Consider the following 12,089-nt stretch of genomic DNA (forward strand, 5'->3'; position numbering starts at 1 on the left):
TGGTCCCAGTCTCTGGTTTGTGCTTTTTTCTGTCTTCTCTTAACTATCTTGCCAGAGTCTCCTTGTCCATTTGGCACTTCTTTTATCTCCATGTCCACCATCCATCTTCACTTTATGTCCCTATTTGTCCTACCCAGCATCACTCTTGTGTCCTTGCCCCTATCTTCCCGCCATATTGAATATCTCCCACCTCTGGGTCCATATTCTTGCCCTATCCAACATAACATTTCTGTGCCCCTATGCTCCCCCACATGCTGGCATCTCTTCCCTCCCTCGGGGTCCATCAAGTTCTCCTTCTCTCTTTCCCTGTTCCTGTTCTGTCTCCACTTGTAGGTCCAGCACCTCTCCTCCTTATTTCTTTCCCCACAGATCCTGATATCTTTCTCTCTCTCCCTCCCCCCACCTTTACATCCCTTCTTCTCTCCTCTCTTCCCCCACTATCTTGGCATCTCTTCTTCTTTCTCCTCCTCCACCATCTTGGCATCCTTTCCCTTTTCTTTCCCCCACTCTCGCTCCCTTTTCTTGCATCCACCTGGCGCATTTCCCCCTCTCTTTTCTCTCCTATTTGTTTATAGCATTTCCCCCTTTCCCTTCCCTTCCATCTAAATACAGCTTTTCCACCCCTTCCATTCAAGTGCAGCATTCCCACCACCTTTCCTCTTGGCTACCTCTTTTCATCTCTTCCCCTCCCATTCCTCCATCCCCCAGGGTCCGGCATCTCTCCAGTACTCCCCATAGGCCAGCGTCTCCTCTCTCCCCCCCCAATGTTCCCCCCTTGTAGTCTGGTGTTCCCCCTTGTAGTTCAGTATCTTTTCTTTCCTTCTCCCCTCCATTGGTCCAATATGTCCCCTGCCCCCCTCCCTCCCCACCGGCATATTCTGCATCTCTTCTGCCCTCTCCCTCTCCATGGTGGATCCAGTGCCTCTGCCTCTCCTTCCATCCAACCATCCCCCATTGGTCCAGCACTCCTTTGAATCTTACAAGGCTATAATTCGGGGCTGCATACCTTGTAAGATTCAAAGGAAGTTTAAATAACCCATTAGAAGATAAGTACACAATATTTTTGACTTATAGTTCTAGTTAGTAAAAACATTATAAAAATAGTTTTGAAAGGTATTTCTTATCAAGACCGATGACGAGAAAGGTGGGAATTATTGTCGCAGATAAAAGGATAGCGGTGCACCGCCAATAAACAGAGTACCGCCTCTGAAGGTCTAAAGATACCTTACATTTGAATAAATAAACTTGTTATAATAGTAATCGAATATATATTGCCTGTGCATGATTACACATACTCTAATGCTAAAATTAATGCACGGCCAGAAATTCTACAAATAGATAAAAAGCTGTATTTTACGGCTGTGCTAGAAATGGGCTTAGCATGCAGGAAAGTCCCATGGCAGGATGTGCTAAGTCAGTTTACTAGCACAGAAATTTTTAGCAGAAATTATTTGTATAAAATATTAGATTAGGCCTAATTATTACATTGTGGCCTTGAAGATTTGTGTTCTGATTTTTGACTTTTCTCCTGTTTGCTTCAGTGGCCTATAAGGCATGGTATTGTTGAAGACTGGGATCTCATGGAAAGATTTATGGAGCATGTGATTTTTAAGTATCTACGAGCTGAACCAGAAGACCATTACTTTTTAATGGTGAGCAGGGGTACAAGGAATACAACTTGGGATTTCCCCCCCCCCCCCCCCCACATAACCTGTTCTGTGTCAGCTGCTTACTTAATGATCTGAGCTGAAGGAAACAGAATTCATTGTCATCTGGTTATTGTAAGAGGCTGTCTTTCTAATGTAACCCCGAGTAGGTGTGTGCGCTTAGAAGGCTGCCTAGACCGTGCCCTGTTGAGTGGGAACTGTTTACACAAATTGGTTGATTATGGGACCAACTCTTCACTCAATAACTCGGTCGACTCCAATGTTGTTCTGAACCAAGATTTTTACTAATGTATCTCAGTCAGATATAACTTCAGCGGTGGCAAACGCAATTAATATGTAGCTTAAAAACTTTAACTGTGGCAAAAGTATTTACAAATGTCTTTCCAAACAGCCTTCCTGTTAACCAGCACTGTTGTACTCCCTTTTCTCCTATGTCCTATGGATTATCAGTTCACTTTAACAAGATTATCAGTTCTGCTCTCAGTTTGCTATCACTTACAGTTGGCTGGTGACCTTAATGACACTCAGGGGCTGATGATCAAATTCCCCACGCTGTTCCAAACAGCGCTGAAAAATTAGCACCGGAACAGTGTGGGGAATTAAGGCCCCAACAATCAAAACTAATAGCATGCAAATTTATGTGCACTATTAGTTTTGATCATGAGAGTACTTCTATAGGAGGATTGTGCCTGGGCATGCACCCAGGGACAATCTACCCACAGAAGTTGTTTGACAGGTCCGGGCTGTAAACTCCCCCCCCCCCCCCCCCCCCCCAAAGACAAAAAAAGAGACTTAACCTCTTCTGCTTCCAATTTCCCATCTCTGGGAAGAAAGTACAGTAAGTACAGTAAGAGACCCTTTTGTGTACCATTGGCAATTCCTTCAGTGCTGCGAGCAGTAAAGGGAAGGAGAATCCCTCAATCTGTGCCTTCTCCAGTTGAATCCAGTTTGGCTCATCACCCTCCCAGTACCAAAAATAATATTAAGGAGTAAATTTTCAGAAGCTTAATTGGGAGCGTGATGGCCTATTTTCCTTAGAATGTTGAGATCGGACATGCTCATTTCTGGCAATATTTTACAAAAGCCTCCACTGAATGCGGAGCCTTTTGTAAAAGACCTATAAGGACATGCAGGCGTACAAATGTTTGCTAGCATGCACAGCGGGAACTCCATTTTACAAACAGACATATGGAAATAAATAAGTAGCATGAACCTACTAACTTCCATAAATTTACAAACATACATAGTAAACATAGTAGATGACGGCAGAAAAAGACCTGCACGGTCCGTCCAGTCTGCCCCAGAAGATAAATTCATATGTGCTACTTTTTTATTTGTACTGTCCTCTTCAGTGCACAGACCGTATAAGTCTGGCCAGCCCTATCCCCGCCTCCCAACCACCAGCTCTGGCACAGACCCTATAAGTCTGCCCAGCACTATCCCCGCCTCCCAACTACCAGTCCCGCCTCCCACCACCAGCTCTGGCACAGACCGTATAAGTCTGCCCAGCACTATCCCTGCCTCCCACCACCAGCTCTGGCACAGACCGTATAAGTCTGCCCAGCACTATCCCCGCCGCCCAACCACCAGCCCCAGCACAGACCGTATAAGTCTGCCCAGCACTAGTCCCGCCTCCCAACCACCAGCCCCAGCACAGACCGTATAAGTCTGCCTAGCACTAGCCCCGCCTCCCAACCACCAGCTCTGCCACCCATTCTAGGCTAAGCTCCTGAGGATCCCTTCCTTCTGCACAGGATTCCTTTATGTTTATCCCACGCATGTTTGAATTCCGTTACCGTTTTCATCTCCACCACCTCCCGCGGGAGGGCATTCCAAGCATCCACCACCCTCTCCGTGAAAAAATACTTCCTGACATTCTTCTTGAGTCTGCCCCCCTTCAATCTCATTTCATGCCCTCTCGTTCTACCGCCTTCCCATCTCCGCAAAAGGTTTGTTTGCGGATTAATACCTTTCAAATATTCCTATGGCCCGATGATCAATTTCCTGCGCTGTTCTGAAACAGCACCATAAAAATAGCGCCAGAACAGCACGGGGAATTAACTTAATTAGGCACGTTATTAGCTTTGATCATTGGGGGGAAGTGCGGGAGGATTGTGCCTGGGCATGCGTTAGACTACCAGGTGGGGGCTGGAGATGCACTGGCATGGACTGGAGGGGAGAAAGAGGACCTTAACCCTAACATCAGCTCTGAGCTGGCGTAGGGTTAAGGCGCTATTCCGCCCGTATGATCAGAGCGCAGTGATCTGATCATACTTGAGAATACCGCAGAGATAATTTAAATATAATTTAAATGACCTCTGCGGTATTCCCTGAATGCTCGCTCCAATTACCTGGATGCTTCTAAAATAATTCCCTATATGTGTTATGTTGGCCAAATGCATATAAGTCCACAATGCACAAAAGTGCGACATCATAAAAGAAGTATTTCAGGTGCAGGAGAAAGTTGTATGTATAGCTTAAATCTTTAAATTTATGTGCATAAATAGTACATCATTTGCATGTGCACTTTCTATGTCTCATTTTTTTCTGGTAGTGTGTACAAGCTGCATAACGAACCGTAAAAAAAAAAAAAATCTTAATCTATGTGGGTAGCTTGTGTTTCAAAATCAGGTTGTTTTGTGCATGCTTTTAGTTAAACCTAGTACTGAAAATGTGACAATGTGATGCTGTGATGGAAGTACCCAACACCGTTGCAGCTCTTAAGAACGGAGTTTAAGAGTTACTTACTCAAGAGATTTTCAACTATATTGTCAAACTAAGTTCATGCAAGCTGTATGATAAGTTTTAAAGCTATATTCACATGATATTTTGGCGACTAGATCTGCTTACACTGGAAATGTGATAGTGACTAACTAGCTGAAATGCTATAAGGATATAAGGATGCTATAAGGATGCTGAGGTTTTTCTCCTGCTACATTTTAGCCCCATGTACCACAGTAACAGAAACAGACTTCCAAGGTCATCTCTAATTGTACAAAAGTCAGATTAGTAATTTGAAAGACAGAAAGATACTTAGGAGATCTTTTACTAAAGCGTGCTCACGTTTTCAAGGTGCGCTAAACGTTAGAGACGCCCATAGGAATACATTGACATCTCTAACTTTTAGCGCGCGCCTATTTTTACCGCATGCTAAAAATGTGAGCGCACCTTAGTAAAAGGATCCCACTTAGCTCTCACTTGGGTATTGATGTATTTATAAAAGTGGTTTTCAGAGAATTTGGAAGCAGGCAACTTCTGTATTTATTAAAATGTGTTGATCATGTCAGGTCTGTTCATCATGGTTGTAAATCAGGATTTGAGGTATTTTACACACAAGGATTTTTATATGACTTCATGGTGCATGTGCTTTTTTTTTTCTCATAGACAGAGCCTCCGATGAATACTCCTGAAAATAGGGAATCCCTGGCTGAAATCATGTTTGAATCATTTAACATACCGGGACTGTATATTGCAGTACAGGTGAAAAGATGTTCAGCTTAGTTTTTCTGGATTTTACCAAGTACTTGTTTTAAAAACTGAACAGCAAATTGCATGGGATGGCATTTCAAAAGTACATATCATGGACTACATGTGAATTGCCAAATTGATTTGTTCAGCGTCCAGAAGTAAAAATTGTTTTTTCCTATTTTAGCATTGTGGTAAAAGTACTAGGCACATTCCCTTCTCTGCCTAAAAATAATTGTGCCATTTGAAAGTAAAATTACCCCTCCCTATTCCCCTATCACCTGGGAACCCACCGCTGTGGTCATGCCTGCCCTCCTGTTGCTCTATTCAGAATCACAGCTTCTGACCCTGTTGAATGATTTATACAACAAAATTAACTCTGACCTTGTAAAGTAGAGTTTTGGTTGACCAAATTTGTACCATAAGATCCACTGCTCAAATCACAGAATATAACTATTACCCAGTTACAGTTGCCACAGTATGCAAATCTGTCTTGTGCATTTTTCTGACACTACTGCTTCTGGGAGCAGTCATATTGTGAGAGTGTTGTACATAGTGATGCATCCTGGCCAGGACTCATGAACCTCAACATGTATATTCTTGAAGAGAGGCGGGAGAGAGGGGATATGATAGAGACGTTTAAATACCTCAATGGCATCAGTATATAAGAGGTGAGCCTTTTTCAAATGAAGGAAAACTCTGGAATGAGAGGGCATAGGATGAAGTTAAGAGGAAATAGGCTTAGGCAGAATCTGAGAAAATTCTCTTTCACAGAAAGGGTGGTCGATGTGTGGAATGACCTCTTGGTGGAGGTTGTGGAGACAAGTACTGTGTCAGAGTTTAAGAAGGTGTTGGACAGATGTTAGATCTCTTAGAAAAAGAAGGTGCTAGTAGTTACTGAGGATGGGCAGACTGGATGGGCCATTTGGCCCTTATCTGCCGTCATGTTTCTAAAAATATACCATTGTAGACCAGAAAAGAAACCTGCAGTTAGCGCCAGCCTGATGACTTACTGCCATGCAAAGGACCTGAATTTGATTTCCAGGTTTTCTGCTTCTGAGGCTGGCAGGCTTTGGGATGCTGTGGAGGCTGGATTTTGGGCCTGTGAGGCAAAGATTTCTAAAGGAGTACTGTTATGTGGCCACATGGCTGAGGATTGTCACTGCAATGACTGGGGAGGTGACTTGGGAGAGGCAAAAATCCCTAGGTAGCTCTGAATGAAGGCTCATGGTCAGACCTCAGTGCTGATTTTGACTGAGCTGGAAAAGCCCACCCTTCTGCCCCTTACCAAAAGAGGAAAACTTTATATGTCATGTTATATTTAACTTTTTGTCTAACATAGCACAGTGTAGAAGGTACTTGTGGATGTCGACTGGAGCACTGTTCACAAGTTCTAGGGGTGATCGTCCAGTAAGAATCCACAGTGGCCAAAGACATACTATAGAAGGAGATGGCCATGGCCATCAATTGTTTGGGATCATTCTAGCATACTTCCAAAGACTGCATGAGAAAGTACAAGGACTGCATGGAAGCATTCGACAGAAGAGAGAGGAGATGCTTCATCCAGCTATGAGGCACAAAGGAAGGTCTGTTTTGAGATGGAAACATGTTGAAGACTAGCTACAGATGTGTCGGCACTTCATGTTTGGCCTCCTGAACTATCTCCTGTACTAGCTGAGGTCACTCGTTCTGTTGTCCTTAGTATTATAGAGCTTTATCTTCCTCCTCATTTCACTTTTCTTCCTTCTTACATTGGACAATTTTTCTCACTCATTGTTATCCTTCCTCCTCCCTTCACTTTCATTTTTACTCTTGCTCCTCACTTGTCTTCCATCTCTTTCCTCTGTTTCCTTTTCTCCTTGCGTCTGCTGCTGCTACAGCTAGGTCACCAGCAGAGTCCTGAGGTTAGGCTAAGAAGTAGCCCCTGACCATTTGCTTCTGCTCATTTGTCTTTCAGAAGTGTGAGGGATGATTGGGGTGCATGAATGAATGAGTGTATGTGGGACTGTTTGAAGGGTGAATGGGAAGATGTGCTGTTTTAGAGTTTGTCCTTAACAAATACATCATGGAGGACTGATTTCTTTCTTTTTCTTTGTTACATTCTCAGACACTGCCGGAAAATTATTAGTTCATTAATCAGGTTTGTTTTTCTTTTCTTTTTATACTTATCAGTAGATTTGTAACATTGTTTATTACTGTACTCTATGATGCTGTGCCAATAAAAAATGATATATAAAACAAATGTGGGTGTGATGTTCTGAACTGAACTTGTTTATATGGGATCAGTGTAACACTACACTCTTGGTTGAGGGTGTTAAACTGCAATCCTATAGGGCCATTAACCACTCCAGTTTTCATGATATCCCTAATAAATATTTGTGAGATGCATTTGCAGTGGTGTGCTGGAGCCGGCTCTTAATATTTTATGAATTTTGTGAGCAGGTTGTTCAGCACTCCAGAGCAGCTTGCATGGCAAGAAGAGGAGGAAGTGAACCAATGTACATTGGTTCACTTCCTCCTCCTGCGCTGGCTTAGACCTGACTGTTTATGTGAACCGTGATTCCGCGGTTCACATAAACAGTTGGGTCTAAGTTGGCACAGGAGGAGGAAGTGATCTATTGTGAGATCACTTCCTCCTGTACCCGTCTCTAAAGGCAGGTTTCTGCTCATAGGCACCCGGTATAAGAGGCCTCCCCAGCCCCAACGGTACTACTACTACTACTATTTAGCATTTCTATAGCGCTACAAGGCATACGCAGCGCTGCACAAACATAACCTTTCCCTTTTGGTTCCACCACTGCTGCACTGTCCTAGTATTCCCAGGTCCCCCAGCAGCAACTAAAAGCAATGTGAAGACACACGGGACCAGTTTCCTGCGCACACCATTACTAGTGCTGCCCCTCTAATGTAAACTTCCTGCGTCGGAGGTGACTGACAGCTAGTGGCGGCACTTAGGTGTCTTCATACTCATTTTTTAGCTGACCGTCTCCAGCCTGCTGCTAACCAGGAAAGTCTACAAGAGGGTGAACTGGAGAGAAGGAGGGGGAAGAGAGAAAGTGGGTGATGCTGGATTGGAGGGGGGCAGAAAAAGAAACGGAGTAATGATGGATGAGGGAGAAGAGAGAGAGAAAGGTAGGGTAATGCTGGATGGGAAAGAAAACAGATACACAGTGAGAGGATGGGGTGATGCTGGATGGGGGAGAAAAGATACTCAGAATGAGGTAATAGTGGTTGGGGGAGAAGAGACAAAGAGAATGGGGTCGTGCAAGATGAGACGAGAGACACAGAGAGAATGGCGTAATGATGGATGGGGAGAAAAGACACAGAGCGAGAATGGGGTAATGCTGGGTGCAGAAGAAAAGAGACACAAAGAGGTGGGGTAATGCTGGATGAGGAGAAGAGCTACACAGAGACAACGGGATAATGCTGGATGGGGAGAAGAGCCACATAGAGACAATGGAGTAATGCTGGATGGGGAAGAAGTGAGATGGAATTATGGTAGGTGGGGAGAAAAGAGAGAGGGGGTAATGGTAGATGGGGAGAAGAGAGAGACACACACAGGTCAATGCTAGATGGGAGAGTGCATGAGATAATGCTAGATGTGGAAAGTAGAGAGAGGGAGATGGGGCAATGCTGATTGGCAGGAGGAGAGAGAGACAGACAAGATGCTGCTTGGCAGGGGAAGAAAGAGAGAGAGAACGAAACAGAGAGGAGATGTTGGATTGCAGGGGGAGAGATGGAAGAATAAATGAAAGACTGGGGAATAAGAGGAAGGAGAATGTGATGGCCTGGGTGAGGGAAAGATATGGAAAGCTTGTAGGTAGATGCAGTGAAAAAGGGAGATTGAAGACCTGATAGTGAGAATGAATAAAATCTTAATGGACAGAGAGGCAGAAAAATAGAAAAAAGCTGAAAGAAAAAGATCAGTATTAGAGATGGATATAGTGGAAGAAGTGAAGAACACAGGAGGAGTAAGAGGAATAACAAAATGAATAGGAAACCCTGGAAAAAGAGCTATGAGAATACAGAAAAGCAGTAACCATAGGTTGGGATGCACACGATTAGAAAAATTAAAAGGCCAGACAATAAATGTAGAAAAAAGAATGTTATTGTTAATTTAGGGTGAAGTAGTGTTGTTTTGCTGTTAGTTCAGTTCAAAGGTTAATACATTTAAATAAAAGAAAAAAACAAAATAAGATGATACCTTTTCATTAGACTAATTCAATACATTTTTGACTCTTTCAGAAGCCAAAACCTGACCTGAAGAAGGTTCCTCTGAAAACTAGTCAAAAGTATATTTAATAAGTTCAATAAAAAGGAATCATCTTATTTTCCATTTTTGTTTTTGTTTGTTAATTTTTAATGTAGTGATTGGAATGTGTCAGTTTTTGAAAATTATATCTGTTGTCTTTATAGTTAGCACAATACATTGGGACATGCATCACTATTTCTCATTCTTTGGTGTTGCACTATATGCAGAGTCTGGCTTCCTGGGGGTTCAGTTTAATTTTGTGTACTTATTTCTATTTTTAGTTTGTGGTTACTTATTTTATACTTGGTGAAACTCTATCTATATCCTTCATCTGTGACAAAGGCATTGAATGATCAGTACTAATCCATTAGTTTTCCCAATAAGTGTACTGATGCTCTACTGCTCACTGCAATGTTTACAGCACTGCCTTTTCCTAGGTACACCCTTGTTGTGGACTCCTGGAAGTTAGTGCTATATGGTATAGTAGAATTGTCTTATAGGTCTTGAGTGACTTTTGTAAGGTGAGTGTGCAGTGGAGGATTGGAGGCAGAGTAAAGCGATGAATGAATCACATGCCTGGGGGGGATTAGGGACAGTGTAAAAGGGTGAATGGGGAGGGGGTTTGGGAGCAAAGTAAAAGGGTGAATGTGCCATGGGGGAGGGGTTCTGGGGTTTCCTTTCTGCTGAGCAAGGCAAGGAAGGGTAATGTCATTATGGGTGTTCCAGGGTTTGTTTGTTTTTGAGAGAGAGCCTGTTGTTAACTATTTACCAGCACACCACTGTGTATTTGCATACGGTGGGGGCAGTACATGTAAATACGTATACAACATGCATATTCATTAAGGATATACAGAGCAGTGCTCCAGGATTGCAGCTTGACACTTCTGGTTTAGGTGGTGAGTTTATTCCAACTTAAAAAATGCACAGCCATGACTGCAGATCTTAATTAAGGATACATGTGGAAAGAGTTCATTATCCTTAATTAGCATTGCCATTTTTATATTTGAATACGTGACTGGTAAAACATTAGCCAACAGTGTAGATGCACTTGCAAATTAATGAGTTAATGAGGTGTCAACAATCAATTATTGATGGTAATTGGCACTAATTTGGATCTGCCTGTGCACTATTTTATAGCACAGCACACCTAAATTGTCTTACGTGCAACCCAAAAGGAGGCATTGCTGTGGGAAAGGGCATGGGCGGCTCAGGGGCATTCCCAAAATTTCAGCACAGTGTTACAGAATACCGGAGTTATGTGCCCAACTTGTTTGCCAGGATTTGTGCCAGGTTTCAGCAGGAGTAAATCCTCATGGGAATCCACATTAAGCTCCATCCTATAAAGGGTGCTCAGCCCGGAGTGCCCTTTATAGAATAGCGATTTTTCCCGGCACCTAAATTTGAATGCTATTTACTGAATCTGGCCCATAGTGGTCTTTGCTGCATGCCATACAATGCAATAAATACAATAAAAATGTATATTCTGCTATCTACCCAGAAAGGATCAATGTGGATTACAATGTAAGTAAAAAAAACTAGGCCATCACTGGGAAAAGTACAACAATCATACAAATATCTTATTAAGCCTAATCATATCAATAAATTGGTCAAAAACTAGATCAAATATGTAGAAAATAAATGAGCTTTCAACAATTTTTGAAATCTAAAATAAAAGGACATCACTCTAACTCCAAAGGAAGATTTAAGAGTGAGTTAAGAGTACAATTCCAACATTGTACTGAACAGTATACAAGACTGGAACTATGATAAGATCTATACCTCACATTTTTTACAGATGGAAATTTTAATAAACAACGATGCTTTGATCTTAATGAAAGGATAGGTGTTCCTAATGTAAATAGTTCAATTAAATAATCTGGAAGAAAGACATAAAACAGTTGTGGATAAAGATACAGAGTTTAAGTTTTGTATATATTTAGGGTGTATCTATTCCTCCCAGCTCTGTGGTTCAGCCACAATACCTTAGAAGGAACAAAACACCCAAGGCTGCCTTAAGGTGTCCGTTATTATGGGGAATTACATCTATTTCTCTGTGATACCTAGACTTCTGTTCCAGCAGAACAGTGCACGCACTCTGAGTAATACAGTAACTAAGTAAGAGAAAACTACAGATATGAGAAATAATCTTATAAAGTTTTTATTACTCACCAAATAAATGCAATACAGGATCAATAGGAAAAGCAATATAGGCATAGGATTTCTCATAGGAAGCTCAGACTTGTGACTCAATCAGTTAACACAGTATCTGAATACTTCCCAGATTGCTCTTTATTAGATGCCTCATTGAGTATTTGTACAATTAACAGATAAGTGATATCTCACAGAGAGTACGGAATATTGCTACATGTAATTACCTCTATATCTAAGACTCCAAAGAATATAAAAGCAACATGTACAATCACTTGGTTATGGGAATATTGTACCCCAGCTACACTTAGGTGTTTTCTGGGTCTGAGTCTTTAATGTTATATTTTACCACTCAAAGCCAATTAGTAGATATAAAAGACTCATGGTTACTTATGACGTCGGTGCCGGGCAAGATGGTGGAGGCTATTATTAAGAATAAAATTGCAGAGCATATACAAAAACATGGACTGATGAGACAAAGTCAGCACGGATTTAGTGAAGGGAAGTCTTGCCTCACCAATCTAATGCATTTTTTTGAGGGGGTAAGCAAACATGTG

General features: G+C 42.2%; 1 protein-coding gene across 2 annotated transcripts in view; it reads left to right on the forward strand.

Moving 5' to 3' along the window:
• The window catches only part of ACTR3B (actin related protein 3B), a 136,050-nt gene that overhangs the window by 35,495 nt on the left and 88,466 nt on the right, over nt 1-12,089 (forward strand). For both annotated transcript variants that reach the window (XM_030198436.1, XM_030198426.1), the window contains exons 4-5: nt 1,542-1,652; nt 5,052-5,147. In XM_030198436.1, coding sequence (XP_030054296.1) covers nt 1,542-1,652; nt 5,052-5,147 — 207 coding nt within the window. The remainder of the gene's footprint in view (nt 1-1,541; nt 1,653-5,051; nt 5,148-12,089) is intronic.

This window comes from Microcaecilia unicolor, chromosome 1 (assembly GCF_901765095.1).
Source record: "Microcaecilia unicolor chromosome 1, aMicUni1.1, whole genome shotgun sequence".
Lineage (NCBI taxonomy): Eukaryota > Metazoa > Chordata > Amphibia > Gymnophiona > Siphonopidae > Microcaecilia > Microcaecilia unicolor.